The sequence below is a fragment of the Oncorhynchus gorbuscha genome, linkage group LG14, assembly GCF_021184085.1.
Source record: "Oncorhynchus gorbuscha isolate QuinsamMale2020 ecotype Even-year linkage group LG14, OgorEven_v1.0, whole genome shotgun sequence".
Classification (NCBI taxonomy): domain Eukaryota; kingdom Metazoa; phylum Chordata; class Actinopteri; order Salmoniformes; family Salmonidae; genus Oncorhynchus; species Oncorhynchus gorbuscha.
The window spans coordinates 36,200,822-36,227,285 of record NC_060186.1 but is presented as its reverse complement, the minus strand read 5'-3'; the positions used below and the strand labels follow the sequence as shown (position 1 = coordinate 36,227,285).

General features: G+C 44.9%; 1 protein-coding gene across 1 annotated transcript in view; it reads left to right on the top strand.

Annotated features, from left to right (window-relative positions):
• Positions 1–25,594, top strand: part of LOC123994861 (dual specificity protein phosphatase 10-like) — a 39,030-nt gene extending 13,436 nt beyond the window's left edge. The window contains exons 3-4 of the mRNA XM_046297917.1: positions 22,649–23,035; positions 24,941–25,594. Coding sequence (XP_046153873.1) covers positions 22,649–23,035; positions 24,941–25,206 — 653 coding nt within the window. The 3' untranslated portion in view covers positions 25,207–25,594. The remainder of the gene's footprint in view (positions 1–22,648; positions 23,036–24,940) is intronic.
• The last annotated feature ends 870 nt before the right edge of the window (positions 25,595–26,464 follow it).

Sequence of the window (26,464 nt, the reverse complement as noted above, 5' to 3'; positions counted from 1 at the left end):
GAGATAGCGGGAGAGTTGGCCAAGGACGGCACGTTCAAGAGTTTTAGAGAGAAAAGAAAGAAGGGATACTGGTCTGTAATTGTTGACATCGGAGGGATCGAGTGTAGGTTTTTTCAGAAGGGGTGCAACTCTCGCTGTCTTGAAGACGGAAGGGACGTAGCCAGCGGTCAGGGATGAGTTGATGAGCGAGGTGAGGTAAGGGAGAAGGTCTCCGGAAATGGTCTGGAGAAGAGAGGAGGGGATAGGGTCAAGCGGGCAGGTTGTTGGGCGGCCGGTCGTCACAAGATGCGAGATTTCATCTGGAGAGAGAGGGGAGAAAGAGGTCAGAGCACAGGGTAGGGCAGTGTGAGCAGAACCAGCGGTGTCGTTTGACTTAGCAAACGAGGATCGGATGTCGTCTACCTTCTTTTCAAAACGGTTGACGAAGTCATCTGCAGAGAGGGAGGAGGGGGGGGGGGGAGGGGGAGGAGGATTCAGGAGGGAGGAGAAGGTGGCAAAGAGCTTCCTAGGGTTAGAGGCAGATGCTTGGAATTTAGAGTGGTAGAAAGTGGCTTTAGCAGCAGAGACAGAAGAGGAAAATGTAGAGAGAAGGGAGTGAAAGGATGCCAGGTCCGCAGGGAGGCGAGTTTTCCTCCATTTCCGCTCGGCTGCCCGGCGCTCTGTTCTCGCAATGAGTCGTCAAGCCACGGAGCGGGATGGGAGGACCGAGCCGGCCTGGAGGATAGGGGGCATAGAAAGTCAAAGGATGCAGAAAGGGAGGAGAGGAGGGTTGAGTAGGCAGAATCAGGAGATAGGTTGGAGAAGGTTTGAGCAGAGGGAAGAGATGATAGGATGGAAGAGGAGAGAGTAGCGGGGGAGAGAGAGCGAAGGTTGGGACGGCGCGATACCATTCGAGTAGGGGCAGTGTGGGAAGTGTTGGATGAGAGCGAGAGGGAAAAGGATACAGTGTTGGATGAGAGCGAGAGGGAAAAGGATACAAGGTAGTGGTCGGAGACTTGGAGGGGAGTTGCAATGAGGTTAGTGGAAGAACAGCATCTAGTAAAGATGAGGTCGAGCGTATTGCCTGCCTTGTGAGTACATTTACATTACATTTAAGTCATTTAGCAGACGCTCTTATCCCAGAGTGACTTACAAATTGGTGCATTCACCTTATGACATCCAGTGGAACAGTCACTTTACAATAGTGCATCTAAATCTTAAAGGGGGGGGGATACTTATCCTATCCTAGGTATTCCTTAAAGAGGTGGGGTTTCAGGTGTCTCCGGAAGGTGGTGATTGACTCCGCTGTCCTGGCGTCGTGAGGGAGTTTGTTCCACCATTGGGGGGCCAGAGCAGCGGACAGTTTTGACTGGGCTGAGCGGGAACTGTACTTCCTCAGTGGTAGAGAGGCGAGCAGGCCAGAGGTGGATGAACGCAGTGCCCTTGTTTTTGGTGTAGGGCCTGATCAGAGCCTGGAGGTACTGAGGTGCCGTTCCCCTCACAGCTCCGTAGGCAAGCACCATGGTCTTGTAGCGGATGCGAGCTTCAACTGGAAGCCAGTGGAGAGAACGGAGGAGCGGGGTGACGTGAGAGAACTTGGGAAGGTTGAACACCAGACGGGCTGCGGCGTTCTGGATGAGTTGAAGGGGTTTAATGGCACAGGCAGAGAGCCCAGCCAACAGCGAGTTGCAGTAATCCAGACGGGAGATGACAAGTGCCTGGATTAGGACCTGCGCCGCTTCCTGTGTGAGGCAGGGTCGTACTCTGCGGATGTTGTAGAGCATGAACCTACAGGAACGGGCCACCGCCTTGATGTTGGTTGAGAACGACAGGGTGTTGTCCAGGATCACACCAAGGTTCTTAGCGCTCTGGGAGGAGGACACAATGGAGTTGTCAACCGTGATGGCGAGATCATGGGACGGGCAGTCCTTCCCCGGGAGGAAGAGCAGCTCCGTCTTGCCGAGGTTCAGCTTGAGGTGGTGATCCGTCATCCACACTGATATGTCTGCCAGACATGCAGAGATGCGATTCGCCACCTGGTCATCAGAAGGGGGAAAGGAGAAGATTAGTTGTGTGTCGTCTGCATAGCAATGATAGGAGAGACCATGTGAGGTTATGACAGAGCCAAGTGACTTGGTGTATAGCGAGAATAGGAGAGGGCCTAGAACAGAGCCCTGGGGGACACCAGTGGTGAGAGCGCATGGTGAGGAGACAGATTCTCGCCACGCCACCTGGTAGGAGCGACCTGTCAGGTAGGACACAATCCAAGCGTGGGCCGCGCCGGAGATGCCCAACTCGGAGAGGGTGGAGAGGAGGATCTGATGGTTCACAGTATCGAAGGCAGCCGATAGATCTAGAAGGATGAGAGCAGAGGAGAGAGAGTTAGCTTTAGCAGTGCGGAGCGCCTCCGTGATACAGAGGAGAGCAGTCTCAGTTGAATGACAAGACTTGAAACCTGACTGATTTGGATCAAGAAGGTCATTCAGAGAGAGATAGCGGGAGAGCTGGCCAAGGACGGCACGTTCAAGAGTTTTGGATAGAAAAGAAAGAAGGGATACTGGTCTGTAATTGTTGATATCGGAGGGATCGAGTGTAGGTTTTTTCAGAAGGGGTGCAACTCTCGCTCTCTTGAAGACGGAAGGGACGTAGCCAGCGGTCAGGGATGAGTTGATGAGCGAGGTGAGGTAAGGGAGAAGGTCTCCGGAAATGGTCTGGAGAAGAGGGGAGGGGGATAGGGTCAAGCGGGCAGGTTGTTGGGCGGCCGGCCGTCACAAGACGCGAGATTTCATCTGGAGAGAGAGGGGAGAAAGAGGTCAGAGCACAGGGTAGGGCAGTGTGAGCAGAACCAGCGGTGTCGTTTGACTTAGCAAACGAGGATCGGATGTCGTCGACCTTCTTTTCAAAATGGTTGACGAAGTCGTCTGCAGAGAGGGAGGAGGGGGGGGGGGGGAGTTGGAGGAGGATTCAGGAGGGAGGAGAAGGTGGCAAAGAGCTTCCTAGGGTTAGAGGCAGATGCTTGGAATTTAGCGTGGTAGAAAGTGGCTTTAGCAGCAGAGACAGAGGAGGAAAATGTAGAGAGGAGGGAGTGAAAGGATGCCAGGTCCGCAGGGAGGCGAGTTTTCCTCCATTTCCGCTCGGCTGCCCGGAGCCTTGTTCTGTGAGCTCGCAATGAGTCATCGAGCCACGGAGCGGGAGGGGAGGACCGAGCCGGCCTGGAGGATAGGGGACATAGAGAGTCAAAGGATGCAGAGAGGGAGGAGAGGAGGGTTGAGGAGGCAGAATCAGGAGATAGGTTGGAGAAGGTTTGAGCGGAGGGAAGAGATGATAGGATGGAAGAGGAGAGAGTAGCGGGGAGAGAGAGCGAAGGTTGGGACGGCGCGATACCATCCGAGTAGGGGCAGTGTGGGAGGTGTTGGATGAGAGCGAGAGGGAAAAGGATACAAGGTAGTGGTCGGAGACTTGGAGGGGAGTTGCAATGAGGTTAGTGGAAGAACAGCATCTAGTAAAGATGAGGTCGAGCGTATTGCCTGCCTTGTGAGTAGGGGGAAGGTGAGAGGGTGAGGTCAAAAGAGGAGAGGAGTGGAAAGAAGGAGGCAGAGAGGAATGAGTCAAAGGTAGACGTGGGGAGGTTAAAGTCGCCCAGAACTGTGAGAGGTGAGCCGTCCTCAGGAAAGGAGCTTATCAAGGCATCAAGCTCATTGATGAACTCTCCGAGGGAACCTGGAGGGCGATAAATTATAAGGATGTTAAGCTTGAAAGGGCTGGTAACTGTGACAGCATGGAATTCAAAGGAGGCGATAGACAGATGGGTAAGGGGAGAAAGAGAGAATGACCACTTGGGAGAGATGAGGATCCCGGTGCCACCACCCCGCTGACCAGAAGCTCTCGGGGTGTGCGAGAACACGTGGGCGGACGAAGAGAGAGCAGTAGGAGTAGCAGTGTTGTCTGTGGTGATCCATGTTTCCGTCAGTGCCAAGAAGTCGAGGGACTGGAGGGAGGCATAGGCTGAGATGAACTCTGCCTTGTTGACCGCAGATCGGCAGTTCCAGAGGCTGCCGGAGACCTGGAACTCCACGTGGGTCGTGCGCGCTGGGACCACCAGATTAGGGTGGCCGCGGCCACGCGGTGTGGAGCGTTTGTATGGTCTGTGCAGAGAGGAGAGAACAGGGATAGACAGACAGATAGTTGACAGGCTACAGAAGAGGCTACGCTAATGCAAAGGAGATTGGAATGACAAGTGGACTACACGTCTCGAATGTTCAGAAAGTTAAGCTTACGTAGCAAGAATCTTATTGACTAAAATGATTAAAATGATACAGTACTGCTGAAGTAGGCTAGCTGGCAGTGGGTGCGTTGTTGACACTACACTAATCAAGTCGTTCCGTTGAGTGTAATAGTTTCTGCAGTGCTGCTATTCGGGGGCTAGCTGGCTAGCTAGTAGTGTTGTTTACGTTACGTTGCGTTAAAAGAACGACAATAGCTGGCTAGCTAACCTAGAAAATGTTTGTGCTTCTAGTTCCGACAGTGCAGAAATATCTGACAAGTAATCTAACAATTCCACACCAACTACCTAACACACACACATCTAAGTAAGGAATGGAATAAGAATATATACATATAAATATATTGATGAGCAATGATAGAGCGGCATAGGCAAGATGAAAGAGATGGTATCGAATACAGTATATACATATGAGATGAGCAATGTAAGATATGTAAACATTATTAAAGTGGCATTATTAAGTGACTAGTGATCCATTTATTAAAGTGGCCAATGACTTCAAGTCTGCATATAGGCAGCAGCCTCACTGTCTTAGTGATGGCTATTTAAAAGTCTGATGGCCTTGAGATAGAAGCTATTTTTCAGTTTCTTGGTCCCAGCTTTGATATACCTGTACAGACTTCGCCTTCGGGAAGGTAGCGGGGTGAACTGGCAGTGGTTTGGGTGGTTGTTTTCCTTGATGATCTTTTTGGCCTTCCTGTGACATCGGATGCTGTAGTTTGCCTCCGGTGATGCAGACTGCACCACCCTCTGGAGAGCCCTGCGGTTATGGGCAGTGCAGTTGCCGTACCAGGCGGTGATGCAGCCCGACAGGATGCTCTCAATTGTGCATCTTTAAAAGTTTGTGAGGATTTTAGGTGACATGCCAAATTTCTTCAGCCTCCTGAGGCACTGTTGTGCCTTCTTCACCAGACTCCCTGTGTGGGTGGGCTATTTCAGTTTGTCCATAATGTGTACGCTGAGGAACTTAAAACTTTCCACCTTCTCCACTGCTATCCCATCGTTGTGGATAGAGCTCCCTCTGCTGTTTCCTGATGTCCACGATCATCTCCTTTGTTTTGTTAACGTTGAGTGAGAGGTTGTTTAACTGACACCACAGTCCGAGTGCCCTCACCTCATCCTTATAGGCTGTCTCGTCGTTGTTGGTAATCAAGGACTACTGTTGTGACGTCTGCAAACTTGATGATTGAGTTGGAGGTGCACATGGCCACGCAGTCATTGGTGAACAGGGATTACAGAAGGGGACTGAGCATGTACCCTTGTGGGAACCCAGTGTTGAGGATCAGCGAAGTGGAGATGTTGTTTCCTACCTTCACCACCTGGGGGTGGCCCGTCAGGAAGTCCAGAAACCAATTGCATGGGCGGGGTTGAGAGCCAGGACCTCAAGCTTAATGATGAGCTTGGAGGGTACTATGGTGTTGAATGCTGAGCTGTAGTCAATGTACATAGGTATTCCTCGTGTCCAGGTGAGATAGGGTAGTGTGCAGTGTGTTGGCGATTGCATCACCTGTGGACCTATTGGGGCAGTACATAAATTGAAGTGGGTCTAGGGTGGCAGGTAAGGTGGAGGTGATATGATCCTTGACTAGTTTCTCAAAGCACTTCATGATCCCAGATGTGAGTACTACGGGGCGCTAGTAATTTATTTCAGTTACCTTTGCCTTCTTGGGTACAGGAAGAAAGGTGGCCATCTTGAAGCATGTGGGGGACTGCAGACTGGGATAGGGAGAGATCGAATATTTCTGTAAACACACCAGCCAGCATGCTCTGAGGACGCTGCTGGGGATGCTCTCTGGGCTGGCAGCCTTGCGAGGGTTAACACGTTTAAATATCTTACTTACGTTGACCACGGAGAAGGAGAGCACACATTGTCCTTGGTAGGTGACACTGTATTATCCTCAAACTGGGCGAAGGTGTTTAGTTTGTCTGGAAGCAAGACGTCGATGTCTGTGATGTGGCTGGTTTTCTTTTTGTAGTCCATGATTGTCTGTTGACCCTGCCACATACGTCTTGTGTCTGAGCCGTTGAATAGTGTTTCCACTTTGTCTCTATACTGACAATTTGCCTTGTTTGATTGCCTTGCTGAGGGAATTACTACACTGTTTGTATTCGGTCATATTCCCAGTAAACCTTCCATGGTTGAATGCAGTGGTTCGTGCTTTCAGTTTTGTGTGACTGCCGCCATCTATCCACGGTTTCTGGTTAGGGTAAGTTTTAATAGTCATAGTGGATACAACATCTCCTATGCACTTCCTTATAAACTCACTCACCGAATCAGCGTATAAATCAATATTATTCTTTGAGGCTCTGAACATATCCCAGTTCCGATTGGTCAGACCAGCGTTGAATACTCCGCGTCACGGGTACATCCTGTTTGAGTTTCTGCCTATAGGATGGGAGGAGCAAAATGGCGTCGTGGTCAGATTTGCCGAAGGGAGGGCGGGGGAGGGCCCTATGGTTTCCAGTTTGTGTAAAGTCAAGTGAAGTTCCTTGAGGGCCGTCGTGGTATGGGCTTGAGGGGGGATATACATAGCTGTGACCGACGGGAATTCTCTTGGGAGACTATACGGTTGGCATTAGATTGTGAGGAATTCTAGGTCACGTGAACAAAAGGACTTGAGTTCCTGTATGTTTTGTTACAATTACACTATGAGTCGTTAATTATGAAACATACACCCCTACCCTTCTTCTTCCCGGAGAGATGTTTATTTCTGTCGGCGCGACGCACAAAGATTCCTGGGGGCTGTACCAACTCCGACAGCAAATTCCAAGAGAGCCATGTTTCCGTGAAACAGAGTATGTTACAATCCCTGATGTCTCTCTGGAAAGCAACTCTTACCCTAATTTCATTTACCTTGTTATCCATAGACTGGACATTAGCGAGTAATATATTCGGAAGTGGTGAGTAGTGTGTGCGCCTCCGAAAGTCTGACCAGAAGGCCACACCGTCTACCTCATCTATGGTGATGTTATTTTGGGTTAGCCTCTGGAATCAGTTCAGATGCCCTGGGTGGTTCGGACAAAGGATCCGCTTCAGGAAAGTTGTATTCCTGGTCATAGTGCTGGTAAGTTCACTTCCCTCTGATATTCAATCGTTCTTCCCAGCTGTATGCAATAACACTTAAGATTTTCTGGGCCACCAGTGTAAGAAATAATACATTAAAAAAATATTTCAACGGACTAGAAGCTGTCGGCGCCATCTTTGGGACGCAACCTCAGTTTTTTGGGACGCAACCTCAGTCTCCGGTTTAATTATTGGGCTTTTTCCAGAAGAGTAAATCATCAAATGGCGTATATCAATATGGTTGTTAGAACTTGGGATGGCATATTTTGATGCAGAAAACAGCAACATTTCTGGTCCTGACTTGCTTTTTTACCTGTGACCCAGACCTAATTGTAGTAATGAGTTATATAGCTGTCAAATATGTCATAAGCAAACATCATTATTGATGTAAGACTGTGGACCTTACAGTTGATCAAATCAAATCAAATTTATTTATATAGCCCTTCGTACATCAGCTGATATCTCGAAGTGCTGTACAGAAACCCAGCCTAAAACCCCAAACAGCAAGCAATGCAGGTGTAGAAGCACGGTGGCTAGGAAAAACTCCCTAGAAAGGCCAAAACCTAGGAAGAAACCTAGAGAGGAACCAGGCTATGTGGGGTGGCCAGTCCTCTTCTGGCTGTGCCGGGTGGAGAGTATAACAGAACATTGCCAAGATGTTCAAATGTTCATAAATGACCAGCATGGTCCAATAATAATAAGACAGAACAGTTGAAACTGGAGCAGCAGCACGGCCAGGTGGACTGGAGACAGCAAGGAGTCATCATGTCAGGTAGTCCTGAGGCATGGTCCTAGGGCTCAGGTCCTGCGAGAGAGAGAAAGAAAGAGAGAATTAGAGAGAGCACACTTAAATTCACACAGGACACCGAATAGGACAGGAGAAGTACTCCAGATATAACAAACTGACCCTATTCCCCCGACACATAAACTACTGCAACATAAATACTGGAGGCTGAGACAGGAGGGGTCAGGAGACACTGTGGCCCCATCCGAGGACACCCCCGGACAAGGCCAAACAGGAAGGATATAACCCCACCCACTTTGCCAAAGCACAGCCCCTACACCACTAGAGGGATATCTTCAACCACCAACTTACCATCCTGAGACAAGGCTGAGTATAGCCCACAAAGATCTCCGCCACGGCACAACCCAAGGGGGGGGGGGGGACTCAACCCACTCAGGTGACGCACCCCTCCCAGGGAAGGTATGAGAGAGCCCCAGTAAGCCAGTGACTCAGCCCCTGTAATAGGGTTAGAGGCAGAGAATCCCAGTGGAAAGAGGGGAACCGGACAGGCAGAGACAGCAAGGGCGGTTCATTGCTCCAGAGTCTTTCCGTTCACCTTCCCACTCCTGGGCCAGACTACACTCAATCATATGACCCACTGAAGAGATGAGTCTTCAGTAAAGACTTAAAGGTTGAGATCGAGTTTGCATCTCTGACATGGGTAGGCAGACCGTTCCATAAAAATGGAGCTCTATAGGAGAAGCCCTGCCTCCAGCTGTTTGCTCAGAAATTCTAGGGACAATTAGGACGCCTGCGCCTTGTGACCGTAGCGTACATGTAGGTATGTACGGCAGGACCAAATCAGAGAGATAGGTAGGAGCAAGCCCATGTGATGCTTTGTAGGTTAGCAGTAAAACCTTGAAATCAGCCTTTGCTTTGACAGGAAGCCAGTGTAGGGAGGCTAGCACTGGAGTAATATGATCAATTTTTTTTGTTCTAGTCAGGATTCTAGCAGCCGTATTTAGCACTAACTGAAGTTTATTTAGTGTTTTATCAGGGTAGCCGGAAAGTAGAGCATTGCAGTAGTCTAACCTAGAAGTGACAAAAGCATAGATTAATTTTTCTGCATCATTTTTGGACAGAAAGTTTATGATTTTTGCAATGTTACGCAGATGGAAAAAAGCTGTCCTTGAAATGGTCTTGATATGTTCTTCAAAAGAGAGATCAGGGTCCAGAGTAACGCCGAGGTCCTTCAAAGTTTTATTTGAGACGACTGTACAACCATTAAGATTAATTATCAGATTCAACAGAAGATCTCTTTGTTTCTTGGGACCTAGAACAAGCATCTCTGTTTTGTCCGAGTTTAAAAGTAGAACGTTTGCAGCCAACCACTTCCTTATGTCTGAAACACATGCTTCTAGCGAGGGCAATTTTAGGGCTTCACCATGTTTCATTGAAATATACAGCTGTGTGTCATCCACATAGCAGTGAAAGTTAACATTATGTTTTCAAATGACATCCCCAAGAGGTAAAATATATAGTGAAAACAATAGTGGTCCTAAAACAGAACCTTGAGGAACACCGAAATTTACAGTTGATTTGTCAGAGGACAAACCATTCACAGAGACAAACTGATATCTTTCCGACAGATAAGATCTAAACCAGGCCAGAACTTGTCCATGTAGACCAATTTGGGTTTCCAATCTCTCCAAAAGAATGTGGTGATCGATGGTATCAAAAGCAGCACTAAGGTCTAGGAGCACGAGGACAGATGCAGAGCCTCGGTCTGATGCCATTAAAAGGTCATTTACCACCTTCACAAGTGCAGTCTCAGTGCTATGATGTGGCCTAAAACCAGACTGAAGCATTTCGTATACATTCAGGAAGGCAGTGAGTTGCTGCGCAACAGCCTTTTCTAAAACATTTGAGAGGAATGGAAGATTTGATATAGGCCAATAGTTTTTTATATTTTCTGGTTCAAGGTTTGGCTTTTTCAAGAGATGCTTTATTACTGCCACTTTTAGTGAGTTTGGTACACATCCGGTGGATAGAGAGCCGCTTATTATGTTCAACATAGGAGGGCCTAGCACAGGAAGCAGCTCTTTCAGTAGTTTAGTTGGAATAGGGTCCAGTATGCAGCTTGAAGGTTTAGAGGCCATGATTATTTTCATCATTGTGTCAAGAGATATAGTACTAAAACACTTGAGCGTCTCTCTTGATCCTAGGTCCTGGCAGAGTTGTGCAGACTCAGGACAACTGAGCTTTGGAGGAATATGCAGATTTAAAGAGAAGTCCGTAATTTGCTTTCTAATAATCATGATCTTTTCCTCAAAGAAGTTCATGAATTTATCACTGCTAAAGTGAAAGCCATCCTCTCTTGGGGAATGCTGCTTTTTAGTTAGCTTTGCGACAGTATCAAAAAGGAATTGTTCTTATTCTTATTCTTATGATTTTTGCAATGTTACGCAGATGGAAAAAAGCTGTCCTTGAAATGGTCTTGATATGTTCTTCAAAAGAGAGATCAGGGTCCAGAGTAACGCCGAGGTCCTTCAAAGTTTTATTTGAGACGACTGTACAACCATTAAGATTAATTATCAGATTCAACAGAAGATCTCTTTGTTTCTTGGGACCTAGAACAAGCATCTCTGTTTTGTCCGAGTTTAAAAGTAGAACGTTTGCAGCCAACCACTTCCTTATGTCTGAAACACATGCTTCTAGCGAGGGCAATTTTAGGGCTTCACCATGTTTCATTGAAATATACAGCTGTGTGTCATCCACATAGCAGTGAAAGTTAACATTATGTTTTCAAATGACATCCCCAAGAGGTAAAATATATAGTGAAAACAATAGTGGTCCTAAAACAGAACCTTGAGGAACACCGAAATTTACAGTTGATTTGTCAGAGGACAAACCATTCACAGAGACAAACTGATATCTTTCCGACAGATAAGATCTAAACCAGGCCAGAACTTGTCCATGTAGACCAATTTGGGTTTCCAATCTCTCCAAAAGAATGTGGTGATCGATGGTATCAAAAGCAGCACTAAGGTCTAGGAGCACGAGGACAGATGCAGAGCCTCGGTCTGATGCCATTAAAAGGTCATTTACCACCTTCACAAGTTCAGTCTCAGTGCTATGATGTGGCCTAAAACCAGACTGAAGCATTTCGTATACATTCAGGAAGGCAGTGAGTTGCTGCGCAACAGCCTTTTCTAAAACATTTGAGAGGAATGGAAGATTTGATATAGGCCAATAGTTTTTTTATATTTTCTGGTTCAAGGTTTGGCTTTTTCAAGAGATGCTTTATTACTGCCACTTTTAGTGAGTTTGGTACACATCCGGTGGATAGAGAGCCGCTTATTATGTTCAACATAGGAGGGCCTAGCACAGGAAGCAGCTCTTTCAGTAGTTTAGTTGGAATAGGGTCCAGTATGCAGCTTGAAGGTTTAGAGGCCATGATTATTTTCATCATTGTGTCAAGAGATATAGTACTAAAACACTTGAGCGTCTCTCTTGATCCTAGGTCCTGGCAGAGTTGTGCAGACTCAGGACAACTGAGCTTTGGAGGAATATGCAGATTTAAAGAGAAGTCCGTAATTTGCTTTCTAATAATCATGATCTTTTCCTCAAAGAAGTTCATGAATTTATCACTGCTAAAGTGAAAGCCATCCTCTCTTGGGGAATGCTGCTTTTTAGTTAGCTTTGCGACAGTATCAAAAAGGAATTGTTCTTATTTTCCTCAATTAAGTTAGATAAATAGGATGATCGAGCAGCAGTAAGGGCTCTTCTGTGCTGCACGGTACTGTCTTTCCAAGCTAGTCGGAAGACTTCCAGTTTGGTGTGGCGCCATTTCCGTTCCAATTTTCTGTAAGCTTTTTTGATGGATAGCACTGAATAGTGGAACCTCTGAGAAGCCCTCAGAGCTTCAGAGAAGTTGTAATTTTTGAGTGAGGAACTGTGCTGGAGGCTTCTAAAAGTGAGAGAGACACATGAAGATGCTTTCCTCCATGAGATTGTCACAAGATGCTTCACAGATCTCATCTCTCTCCACAATGTGGCAGAAAATGATTTAGCCTTTTCTACTATTCTCACTCTCCTCTCTCAAAGGATGCTATTTACCAATTGCATTACAAGTACAATTTTTTTCAAAGATGATTTTGGTTGAACAGTTGAATCTGTTAGTTTGTTGAAAAATCCAGAAAGAGAAAGCTATTTAATGCATCATTAGAGAATCTTGCCACACACACACACACACACACACACACACACACACACACACACACACACACACACACACACACACACACACACACACACACACACACACACACACACACACACACACACACACACACACACACACACACACACACACACACACACACACACACACACACACACACACACACACACACACACACACAGCCCTAGTAATGGCATAACTAAGGTGTGGTGGTCACTATGATTTATTCAACTGTAGTAATGTTCAAAGCCTTTAAGACTCGTGTGAAGAGACTCTCATTCCATTATTTACACTCAGAGTGAGTGTTTTTCTATTTCATTTTTTTATTTCACCTTTATTTAACCAGGTAGGCTAGTTGAGGACACGTTCTCATTTACAACTGTGACCTGGCCAAGATCAAGCAAAGCAGTGCGACACAAACAACAACACAGAGTTACACAAGGAATAAACAAACATGCAGTCAATAATACAATAGAAAAGGTCTATATACAGTGTGTGCAATTGAGGTAGGATAAGGGAGGTAAGGCAATAAATAGGCCATAGTGGCAGAACAGAATGGGAATGAGGTAGATAGATGGGCTGTTTACAGATGGGCTATGTACATGTGCAGTGATCTGTGAGCTGCTCTGACAGCTGGTGCTTAAAGCTATTGAGGGAGATATGAGTCTCCAGCTTCAGTGATTTTTGCAGTTCGTTCCAGTCATTGGCAGCAGAGAACTGGAAGGAAAGGCGGCCAAAGGTGGAATTGGCTTTGGGGGTGACCAGTGAGATATACCTGTTGGAGCGCGTGCTACAAGTGGGTACTGCTACGGTGACCAGTGAGCTGAGATAAGGCGGGACTTTACCTAGCAGAGACTTGTAGATAACCTGTAGCCAGTGGGTTCGGCGACGAGTATGAAGCGAGGGCCAGCCAACGAGAGCGTACAGGTCGCAGTGGTGTGTAGTGTATGGGGCTTTGATGACAAACTGGATGGCACTGTGATAGACTGCATCCAATTTGTTGAGTAGAGTGTTGGAGGCTATTTTATAGATGACAAGGATCGGTAGGATGGTAAGTTTTACGAGGGTATGTTTGGCAGCTTGAGTGAAGGATGCTTTATTGCAATATAGGAAGCCGATTCTAGATTTAATTTTGGATTGGAGATGCTTAATGTGAGTCTGGAAGGAGAGTTTACGGTCTAGTTGTCCACGTGTTGACAGAGTCGAAAGCTTTGGCCAGGTCGATGAATACGGCTGCACAGTAATGTCTCTTATCGATAGCGGTTATGATATCGTTTAGGACCTTGAGCGTGGCTGAAGTGCACCCATGACCAGCTCTGAAACCAGATTGCATAGCGGAGAAGGTACAGTGGGATTCAATATGGTCAGTAATCTGTTTGTTAACTTGGCTGTCTGTCACGACTTCCGCTGAAGTTGGTCCTTCTCCTTGCTCGGGCGGCGTTCGGCGGTCGCGTTATACCGGTCTTCTAGCCATTGCCGCTCCACCTTTCCTTTTCCATTTGTTTTGTCTTGTTTTCCACACATCCTCTGTTCCCTCCATGTCTGTGTGGGGTATTGTTTATTGTCTAGGTGGGCACACTTCTGGTTGTGTTGCGCCAGGTTTTATGTGTACTCGTGATTTGTGGCAACCGGTACTTTGTACTTGGTTGTTGTACTTTGTGCTGCCTCACTTGTTCTTTGGGCATTTGTTTCTGTGATGCGGTTGCATTCTGTCCTTACAATTGCCTCAGTAAAGTGCTTCTTTATTCACTCATCTCTGCTCTCCTGCGCCTGACTTCCATGCACCAGCTACACCCACCGCATTACATTTTCGAAGACCTTAGTAAGACGGGGTAGGATAGATATAGGTCTGTAGCAGTTTGGGTCTAGAGTGTCACCCCCTTTGAAGAGCGGCATGAACACGGCAGCTTTCCAATCTTTGAGAATCTCAGACGATACGAAAGAGAGGTTGAACAGCCTAGTAATAGGGGTTGCAATAATTTCTGCAGATCATTTTAGAAAGAGAGGTTCCAGATTGTCTAGCCCGGCTGATTTGTAGGGGTCAAGATTTTGCAGCTCTTTCAGAACATCAGCTATCTGGATTTTGGTGAAGGAGAAATGGTGGGGGCTTGGGTGGGTTGCTGTGGAGGGTGCCAGGCAGGTGACCGAGGTAGGGGTAGCCAGGTGGAAAGCATGGCCCGCCATAGAGAAATGCTTATTGAAATTCTCAATTATAGTGGATTTATCAGTGGTAACAGTGTTTCCTATCCTCAGAGCAGTGGGCAGCTGGGAGGAGGTGCTTTTATTCTCCATGGACTTTACAGTGTCCCAGAACTTTTTTGAGGTCGTACTACAGGATGCAAATTTCTGTTTGAAAAAGCTAGCCTTAGCTTTCCTAACTGCCTGTGTATATTTGTTCCTAACTTCCCCGATAAGTTGCATATCATGGGGGCTATTTGATGCTAATGCAGAACTCCACAGGATGTTTTTGTGCTGGTCAAGGGCAGACAGGTCTGGAGTGAACCAAGGACTATATCTATTCCTAGTTCTACATTTTTTGAATGGAACATGCTTATTTAAGATGGTGAGGAAGGCACTTTTAAAGAATAACCAGGCATCCTCTACTGACGGGAGGAGGTCAATGTCATTCCAGGATACCCCGGCCAGGTCAGTTAGAAAGGCCTGCTCACAGAAGTGTTTCAGGGAGCGTTTGACAGTGATGAGGGGTGGTCGTTTGATTGCAGACCCATTCCGGATGCAGGCAATGAGGCAGTGATCGCTGAGATCTTGATTGAAAACAGCAGAGGTGTATTTGGAGGGCGAGTTAGTTAGGATGACATCTATGAGGGTGCCCATGTTTACAGATTTGGGGTTGTATGTGGTAGGTTCATTGATAATTTGTGTGAGATCATCAAGCTTAGGTTGTACGATGGCCGGGGTGTTAAGCATGTCCCAGTTTAGGTCACCTAGAAGCAAGAGCTCAGAAGATAGATGGGGGGGGGTAATCAATTCATATATGGTGTCGAGGGCACAGCTGTGAGCAGAGGGTGGTCTCTAGCAAGCGCCAACGGTGAGAGACTTGTTTCTGGAAAGGTACATTTCTAGAAATAGACGCTCAAATTGTTTGGGTACAGACCTGGATAGTAAGACAGAACTCTGCAGGCTATCTTTGCAGTGGATTGCACCTCCACCCCCTTTGGCAGTTCTATCTTGTCGGAAAATGTTATAATTAGGAATGGAGATTTCAGGGTTTTTGGTGGTCTTCCTAAGCCAGGATTCAGACACGGCTAGGACATTCGGGTTGGCAGACTGTGCTAAAGCAGTGAATAAAACAAAACTTAGAGAGGAGTCTTCTAATGTTGACATGCATGAAACCAAGGCTTTTACGGTTACAGAAGTCAACAAATGAGAGCGCCTTTTGGAATGGGAGTGGAGCTAGGCACTGCAGGGCCTGGATTAACCTCTACATCACCAGAGGAACAGAGGAGGAGTAGGATAAGGGTATGGCTAAAGGCTATAAGAACTGGTCGTCTAGTACGTTCGGAACAGAGAGTAAAAAGAGCAGGTTTCTGGGAATGGTAGAATAGATTCAAGCCATAGTGTACAGACAGGTATGGTAGGATGTGAATACAGTAGAGGCAAACCTATGCATTGAGTGACGATGAGAGAGATATTGTCTCTAGAAACAATTTAAACCAGGTGAGGTCACCGCATGTGTGGGTGGTGGAACTAAAGTAGAGGTCAACCGATTAATCGGAATGGCCGATTAATTAAGGTCGATTTCAAGTTAATCTTTTTTTTAACTAGGCATCTCAGTTAAGAACACATTCTTATTTATTATTATTTTAATTATGGCCTCGGAACTGTGGGTTAACTGCCTCGTTCAGGGGCAGAAAGACAGATTTTCACCATGTCAGCTCGGGATCTAATTTTACAGTTAACTAGTCCAACGCAATAACGACCTGCCTCTCTCAATTCAATTCAATTCAAGGGCTTTATTGGCATGGGAAACATGTGTTAACATTGCCAAAGCAAGTGAGGTAGACAACATACAAAGTGAATATATAAAGTGAAAAACAACAAAAATTAACAGTAAACATTACACATACAAAAGTTAAAAACAGTAAAGACATTACAAATGTCATATTATATATATATATATACAATTACAAATAGTTAAAGGACACAAGATAAAATGAATAAGCATAAATATGGGTTGTATTTACAATGGTGTTTGTTCTTCACTGGTTGCCCTTTTCTCGTGGCAACAGGTCACAAATCTTGCTGCTGTGATGGCACACTGTGGAATTTCACCCAAAAGATATGGGAGTTTTTCAAAATTGGATTTGTTTTCAAATTCTTTGTGGATCTGTGTAATCTGGGGGAAATATGTCTCTCTAATATGGTCATACATTGGGCAGGAGGTTAGGAAGTGCAGCTCAGTTTCCACCTCATTTTGTGGGCAGTGAGCACATAGCCTGTCTTCTCTTGAGAGCCATGTCTGCCTACGGCGGCCTTTCTCAATAGCAAGGCTATGCTCACTGAGTCTGTACATAGTCAAAGCTTTCCTTAATTTTGGGTCAGTCACAGTGGTCAGGTATTCTGCCGCTGTGTACTCTCTGTGTAGGGCCAAATAGCATTCTAGTTTGCTCTGTTTTTTTGTTAATTCTTTCCAATGTGTTAAGTAATTATCTTTTTGTTTTCTCATGATTTGGTTGGGTCTAATTGTGCTGTTGTCCTGGGGCTCTGTAGGGTGTGTTTGTGAACAGAGCCCCAGGACCAGCTTGCTTAGGGGACTCTTCTTCAGGTTCATCTCTCTGTAGGTGATGGCTTTGTTATGGAAGGTTTGTGAATCGCTTCCTTTTAGGTGGTTGTAGAATTTAACGGCTCTTTTCTGGATTTTGATAATTAGTGGGTATCGGCCTAATTCTGCTCTGCATGCATTATTTGGTGTTTTACGTTGTACACGGAGGATATTTTTGCAGAATTCTGCGTGCAGAGTCTCAATTTGGTGTTTGTCCCATTTTGTGAAGTCTTGGTTGGTGAGCGGACCCCAGACCTCACAACCATAAAGGGCAATGGGCTCTATGACTGATTCAAGTATTTTTTGCCAAATCCTAATTGGTATGTTGAAATTTATGTTTCTTTTGATGGCATAGAATGCCCTTCTTGCCTTGTCTCTCAGATCGTTCACAGCTTTGTGGAAGTTACCTGTGGCGCTGATGTTTAGGCCAAGGTATGTATAGTTTTTTGTGTGCTCTAGGGCAACAGTGTCTAGATGGAATTTGTATTCGTGGTCCTGGTGACTGGACCTTTTTTGGAACACCATTATTTTGGTCTTACTGAGATTTACTGTCAGGGCCCAGGTTTGACAGAATCTGTGCATAAGATCTAGGTGCTGCTGTAGGCACTCCTTGGTTGGTGACAGAAGCACCAGATCATCAGCAAACAGCAGACATTTGACTTCGGATTCTAGCAGGGGGAGGCCGGGTGCTGCAGACTTTTCTAGTGTCCGCGCCAATTCGTTGATATATATGTTGAAGAGGGTGGGGCTTAAGCTGCATCCCTGTCTAACCCCACGACCCTGTGTGCAGAAATGTGTGTGTTTTTTGCCAATTTTAACCGCACACTTGTTGTTTGTGTACATGGATTTTATAATGTCGTATGTTTTACCCCCAACACCACTTTCCATCAGTTTGTATAGCAGACCCTCATGCCAGATTGAGTCGAAGGCTTTTTTGAAATCAACAAAGCATGAGAAGACTTTGCCTTTGTTTTGGTTTGTTTGGTTGTCAATTAGGGTGTGCAGGGTGAATACATGGTCTGTTGTACGGTAATTTGGTAAAAAGCCAATTTGACATTTGCTCAGTACATTGTTTTCATTGAGGAAATGTACGAGTCTGCTGTTAATAATAATGCAGAAGATTTTCCCAAGGTTACTGTTGACACATATTCCACGGTAGTTATTGGGGTCAAATTTGTCTCCACGTTTGTGGATTGGGGTGATCAGTCCTTGGTTCCAAATATTGGGGAAGATGCCAGAGCTAAGTATGATGTTAAAGAGTTTTAGTATAGCCAATTGGAATTTGTTGTCTGTATATTTGATCATTTCATTGAGGATACCATCGACACCACAGGCCTTTTTGGGTTGAAGGGTTTTTATTTTGTCTTGTAACTCATTCAATGTAATTGGAGAATCCAGTGGGTTCTGGTAGTCTTTAATAGTTGATTCTAAGATCTGTATTTGATCATGTATATGTTTTTGCTCTTTGTTCTTTGTTATAGAACCAAAAAGATTGGAGAAGTGGTTTACCCATACATCTCCATTTTGGATAGATAATTCTTCGTGTTGTTTGTTTAGTGTTTTCCAATTTTCCCAGAAGTGGTTAAAGTCTATGGATTCTTCAATTGCATTGAGCTGATTTCTGACATGCTGTTCTTTCTTTTTCCGTAGTGTATTTCTGTATTGTTTTAGTGATTCACCATAGTGAAGGCGTAGACTCAGGTTTTCCGGGTCTATGTTTTTGGTTGGACAGGTTTCTCAATTTCTTTCTTAGATTTTTGCATTCTTCATCAAACCATTTGTCATTATTGTTAATTTTCTTCGGTTTTCTATTTGAGATTTTTAGATTTGATAGGGAAGCTGAGAGGTCAAATATACTGTTAAGATTTTCTACTGCCAGGTTTACACCTTCACTATTACAGTGGAACGTTTTACCCAGGAAATTGTCTAAAAGGGATTAAATTTGTTGTTGACTAATTGTTTTTTGGTAGGTTTCCAAACTGCATTCCTTCCATCTATAGCATTTCATTTCTCTCTCGTTGCACTCCACAAGGAGACTGCCTGTTACGCGAATACAGTAAGCCAAGGTAAGCTGCTAGCTAGCATTAATCTTATCTTATAAAAAACAATCAATCAATCATAATCACTAGTTAACTACACATGGTTGATGATATTACTAGATATTATCTAGCGTGTCCTGCGTTGCATATAATCATACAAGCATACAAGTTTCTAAGTATCTGACTGAGTGGTGTCAGGCTTGCAAACATGAATTCAAACAGCACTTTCGTGCGTTTTGCCAGCAGCTCATCGTTGTGCGTCAAGCATTGCGCTGTTTATGACTTCAAGCCTATCAATTCCCGAGATTAGGCTGGTGTAGCCAATGTGAAATGGCTAGCTAGTTAGCGGGGTGCGCGCTAATAGCGTTTCAAACGTCACTTGCTCTGAGCTGCTTCGAGGGTGGCTGTTGTCGTTGTGTTCCTGGTTCGAGCCCAGGGAGGAGCGAGGAGAGGGACGGAAGCTATACTGTTACACTGGCAATACTAAAGTGCCTATAAGAACATCCAATAGTCAAAGGTTAATGAAATACAAATGGTATAGAGGGACTACAACCTAAAACTTCTTACCTGGGAATATTGAAGACTCATGTTAAAAGGAACCACCAGCTTTCATATGTTCTCATGTTCTGAGCAAGGAACTTAAACGTTAGCTTTCTTACATAGCACATATTGCACTTTTACTTTCTTCTCCAACACTTTGTTTTTGCATTATTTAAACCAAATTGAACATGTTTCATTATTTATTTGAGGCTAAATTGAATTTATTGATGTTTTATATTAAGTTAAAATAAGTGTTCCTTCAGTATTGTTGTAATTGTCATTATTACTTACAAATACATTTTTTTATCGTCTGATTAATCGGTATCGGCTTTTTTGGTCCTCCAATAATCTGCATCGGTATCGGTGTTGAAAAATCATAATCGGTCGACCTCTAAACTAAAGGGTTAACTAAGGCATATTGAGCAGGGCTAGAGGCTCTACGGTGAAACAAGGCAATAATCACTAACCAAAACAGCGATGGACAAAGCATATTGACATTAGGGAAACGCATGTGTAGCCAAGTGATCATAGGGGTCCAGTGAGTAGCTCAGCGGGCTGAAGACACGGCGGTTCAGACAGCTAGCGGGCCGGGGATAGCAGCTAGCTAGCAGTAGGGCCTTAGAGGGATGTCGCAATGGAAGAAGTCTGTTGTAGCCCCCTCGTGCTGTTACGTTGGCAGACCAGTCGTGATGGATCAGCAGAGCTCCGTGTGGTAAAAGGGACCATGCCAATTGGCAAAATAGGTATAGTGGCCAAAGAATTTGTCCTATGGGCCTTTTGAGCTAACAGTCCGATATGCTCTAGACAGCTAGTGGGCCGTGGCTAGCAGGCTAGCAGATGGGCATTCAGAGGACGTCGTGACGTAGGAGCCAATGGAAAAAACACCTCGGGCAGATTACATCGGTAGTCCAGTCGTGATGGATGGGCGTGGCTCCGTGTCGGCAGTAACCGGGGTCCAGGCCAATTGGCAAAATAGGTATTGTAGCCCAAGGAGTGGCTGAAGGACCTCTTTGGCTAGCCGGGAGATGGGCCTAGCAAAGGCTAGCTCCAGGCTAATTGGTTCTTGCTTCGGGACAGAGACGTTAGCCAGGAGTGGCCACTCGGATAGCAGCTAGCTAGGAGCGATGATCCAGGTGAAAAGGTTCAGAGCTTGCTGTAGGAATCCGTAGATATGGAGAAAAATAAATCAGATTTGCTGTGGTCTGAGTCGCGCTGTGCATACTGGCAAGAGTTGTCCGGGCTATAGGTTAGCTGATGACCGCTAGCAGTGTCTAGCTGACTACTAGCTAGTAACTAGTTAGCTGGCTAGCTTCTGTTGGGGGTTCCGGTTCAAAAGTAAAGAAAATAGCAGATTCGTACCACATTGGGTGAGACGGATTGCAGGAGAGTATGTTGAAGTTGAGGTTAATAAAAAAAATATGTGAAGAAAAGAATATATAAAGATATATACACAGGACACAACAAGACGAGGACAAAGACGTCTGACTGCTACGCCATCTTGGAATACTTGTGTGAGAGAGTGATGAAAAAGCGTTACTTTAGAAACATAGCAGTTTAATATGTTTGTTTAGTGTGGCCCTATCAGTTAGACTCATTTTATGACCCTCTTATGATAGACAACATCCTCCCTAGTTGAAAGTTGATAGGAGATCCTTACCTGCCCCATTTCTATGGCGAAGCCGGTGAGGCCATACCATGATCTCACTTAGCATGATGTTAGATTTTGTTAACTGACACTGATACTCTATGTCAGGCCCCCATGCAACCCCCCCCCCCATGCCGATGGCGTCATGCCCTATGTGTGGTAACGTTGTGTCAACGTTGTGTCAACGTTACACAGTGTTATTTGAAGGAGTGCAGATGTCCAGAAAGAGAAATGTTCAACATTTATTATCCTTATTTGGCCATCATCTTTGGCTCTGAGGAGAGTGATGACAGCTATTTTTCAGAGGTAAAAAAGGGAATGCTGTGTGGATTGCCTTGGGGCCATGCTTTATGTTTCTCTCACTCTCTAAATGATCAAGGAAATAGGACATTACCTCCAGGGCCGTAGGTGATTGAGAGACAGAAACAAATGAAGTGCAAAGCCTTCTCTTCAAACTGTTGTGATATCCAATTCAAACACATTATATGGTTTGAATGGTTGGGTTAGTTGGTTAGTTGGGGGATTGGAGTGTCCCAGTGTTCGACTTCAGGCTATAGAAGTGTACGTTATGATAATTTGGTCACCTATTTTGCCACCCTATCAGATTGATATGAAAAACTCCACTTTTCAAAGTAGAACGAGGAGAGATGGGCCAGAAAGAAGGAAGAACAACCGAATAATAGGTAGATACATCAATTGGACTCTAAGAATATTTTTAAGATAAATACACAACACATAGGATGAGAGGATGAGAGTACTAAAAATGAAATATACTAATGGTCAATAGGGAATTGTCAATGTAAATAGGAGTTGGTTTTCAGTTCAACAGCTGTTTAGAATCTGTGGAATGTCACTCCTGAACTCAGAGCTACGTGTGCTACGTTCTGTGCATTGAGTCGGGAGCAGGATAATTGTTATTCGGCCATTGGCCCAGTTGTACTGCAAGGACTTCTGATTGGTCAACCCCAGGCTAGGGTGGGGGGTTATAAATGGCGTCCTGTTCCTTTGTTCTGCGGAGAAAAGCTGAGGAGACTGAACATCTACCTCCCAGCATAACATCTATGATTTGTCCTTCTCAAATAAACCTATTTTTCTCCTCCTGATTTGCTTTGGAGTCTGTGTTATTGAATAATAACATCAACTGCTAACAATATGGACATGGATTGTTTTTGACAGTTTAATACAGTAATATTTCCCTCCAATAGACACGTAGCAGACGTGTTCCTGTCAGACAGTAGTAACCTGCCATTGACATAAAGGATTATACCTGCAGGCGTTAAGTTTATTGTCACATTTAAGTGTATTTATGTTTCGCTAACTCATCCTGTTGTTGTCTGTTGTTTACCCAGGGGGCCTCTGCTCCTTTAGACAGAACCACCAGAGCCTGTGTGACCACTCCCTCCACCTCCACGAGAGCCTGGACGCCAGCATGGGCGTCAGTGGGGCCTCCGGCCACACGGGGGTGCTCCCTCACTCCATGTCCCTGCCCTCCACGCCGGACATCGAGAATGCCGACCTGACTCCAATTCTGCCCTTCCTCTACTTGGGCAATGAGCACAACGCGCAGGACGCCCACACGCTGAAGCGCTACAACATCAGCTTCGTCCTTAACGTTACCACCCACCTGCCGCTCTACCATTACGATACGGGTCTCTTCAGCTACAAGCGGTTGCCCGCAACTGACAGCAACAAGCAGAACCTGCGCCAGTACTTTGAGGAGGCATTTGAATTCATCGGTACGAAATTTTTCCAAGTTTAGGCCTACATGAAAAAGTACTATATTGTGTACAATGGTAGGAATACTATAGTATTCACTGTACTGTTTTTGCTGACTTTACTGTAGTATACTGTAGTATTTATAGTTTGCTATAGTATAAATACTGTGGTATTTTTTTAGTATATACTATAGTCATTATTGTTGTGTTTTTGCGGACTGAAGTATACTGTAATGTCTTTATACTTTAGGATTTACTGTAGTGTTTTTGGGGACATTACTGTATTTACTAAAGACAGACAGACAGACAGACAGACAGACAGACAGACAGACAGACAGACAGACAGACAGACAGACAGACAGACAGACAGACAGACAGACAGACAGGCAGGCAGGCAGGGAGGCAGGCAGGCAGGCAGGCAGGCAGGCAGGCAGGCAGGCAGGCAGGCAGGCAGGCAGGCAGGCAGGCAGGCAGGCAGGCAGGGAGGCAGGCAGGCAGGCAGGGAGGCAGGCAGGAAGGACTGGGTTCTGAACAGAGAGTTTAGTGCTCCTGCTCTTTTCTATGACCTGTAGGGAACACAGTATATGGTCTATATTTGACATGTAGGTTTTTCACTTACAGGTAGCACAAATTGGGATATGGGGGAGGGGAATGGGCAAGGTATATGCAAATTCAATACTGTAGCATTTACTATAGTAAAACATATATTACGTTTTTGCAGACATTTCTGTTGTATTTACTACAGTGTTTTTTTGTGTGGATAATACTGTAGTATTCTATACTATACTACAAAATGCTATACTAAGTACTACACATAATTGAGGGATACAAATGTATAGTATTCTAAAGTATGCTATAGTTTACTGTAGTATTCTATAGTAAACTGTAGTATTTCTTATTTGGGTGGGTGCACAGTAGAAGTGTACACTGAGTGTACAACTCATTTAGGAACACGTTCCTAATATTTAGTTGTACCCCCTTTTGCCCTCAGAACAGCCTCAATTCTTTGAGGCATGGACTCTTCAAGGTGTCGAAAGCGTTCCAGAGGAAGGCTGGCCCATGTTCACTCCAATGCTTCCCACAGTTGTGTCAAGTTGGATGGATGTCCTTTGGGTGGTGGACAATTGTTGATTCACACGGGAAACTGTTGAGCGTGAAAAACCCAGCAAGGTTGCAGTTCTTGACACACTCAAACCTGGCACCTACTACCATACCCCGTTCAAAGGCACTTCAATATTTTGTCTTGCCCATTCACGCTCACAATCCATGTCTCAGTTTTCTCAAGGCTTAAAAATCCTTCTTTAACCCGTCTCCTCCCCTTCATCTACACTGATTGAAGTGGATTTAACAAGTGACATCAATAAGGGATCATAGCTTTCACCTGGATTCACCTGGTCAGTCTATGTCATGGAAAGAGCATAACGCATTGTAGACTCAGTGAATAGGGCAGAACATGGCAAGGGTTGCAGTTGGTGGCAGTGGTGGGATCTCATTGAATCGATTCAGTTGTATTATTTATTTTCAGGCCACATTATGATTGGAGTTAGTCAGTGATTTAGCTTGGTTTATACATATTCAAATGGCTTGTTTTTATCGATCAGAGGCTGTGTAGGTTGTTGGACTTTTGAAATTATGGATTTGTTAGCTCTACAGTCAGTATAACGTATGCACAGTGTAGGTTTTGAGTGAGCGGACTGCAGGGTAAAATATGACACATTAGTTACATAACTAAAACATTAATGTGATGTTGTCGAAGTCTATTTTGTACTACTGCATGTTTTATGTTGCTATGATGAGTTCTATTCTAAAGAGACTAAAATGATTATCTGTTTCTGTTGAAGTCTATTTTGTACAATGTTTCATATGCCTTAGCACTAAAACGCTCCTAAAACTCTCCTAAAATGCTCCTCTCTTTCCTTTCTTCAGAGGAAGCACGGCAAGCAGGGACGGGCCTCTTGATCCACTGCCAGGCGGGTGTGTCTCGCTCGGCCACCATTGTCATCGCCTACCTGATGAAGCACACCTGGATGACCATGACAGACGCCTACAAGTTCGTCAAGACTCGGCGGCCCATCATTTCACCCAACCTTAACTTCATGGGCCAGCTGCTTGAGTTCGAGGAGGACTTGAACAACGGTGTCACGCCGCGCATCCTCACGCCAAAGCTCATTGGGGTGGAGACCATGGTTTAAGGAGGACACCTGCCATTCCTGCTTTAGGAGGACATCCAACAGGCTACTCTGATTCTGAGAGAGAAATCTTTATTTCAGAATCTCCTAATCATGCTCTTTTGGGACTGTCACAGGAGTGCCAACGTTCTTGAGATGAGACACGTCAAAAATCCCAGCTGTTCTGAACTGGCCGACTTCCCGGAGGAACAGCAGTGTTGGGGAGAGAAAACGGTCAGTGGAAAGCTGTCTGTGCATGACAACGGAGGAGCAAAAACATGGAAGGAAAAGAAAATAGATGAACTATTTTGAAAGAAAAAAACACCATGTTCTGTGGGGACTGAGCAATTTAGTAGTTATAGAAACTGAACTCTTCAGGCTCACACTGTGCTGTGGCTCATGGTTAATGTTGAAGGCAAAAGATGAAGACTTGTTTGGTGTGTTGATGTTCTTGTTCTATTTTTATACAGGAGTTTATGGGAGTGACCATGACAAGCCCAACGTGGCTTACTGTGCAATAATTTCTGAGTGGTCTGCGCCTGAGAGCTTGATATTATGTGTATATATGGGTATTCAATGACGATTAAACATTTCCAGCCCGCCGCTGATTTGACATTAAGTACCATTTTAAATTTTTTATTGTTGTTCTCAATTCCGTATTTTTTGGCACATACAATTGAGCTGTTATGTTTGACACAAATTAGATTGACAAAATAGTTGTATTTTTTTGTTGTTTTCTGTTTACTCTTCAAAAATACTATACATGAAAACATTCACGTTGTCTGTGTTTTTTGTTTTCCAACTGTGTTTTTCCATTGCCCATCACCATCAACCATACCATTTGTTTTTAGTAATACATTTACTGCCATAAAGTGCTTTGTACCCCAAGTTTACTGAAAGCAGATATATTGCTCCTCAAACAAAATGGTGGTAATTCTGTTTTAAGTATTACTTCAGTTGTAAAGTAGATTTGAGGACTATTCTGTGTTTCTTTTTAAATAATTTACCCTCGCTTTCTAACCTGTCCCTCTTTTAATGTAGTGTCTAACCTCTCCAGATATATTTTGGTATAGTTGCCCTTATAGAGTATGATTTACTACATTACAAAGTAACACAGTTCTGAGATGAACTTGAATTGGGCCTCTGGCAACAAACAAGACATTGTATCAAGGGTCATTGTTAAGAGTCAGACCTGTCGTAGAAGGAAGGTACTGTAACCCCTTTCTAATATTTTGAAACCTCCCAGTCCTGCCTCTAAGCTAAGCTAACGGGGAGCTCTTGT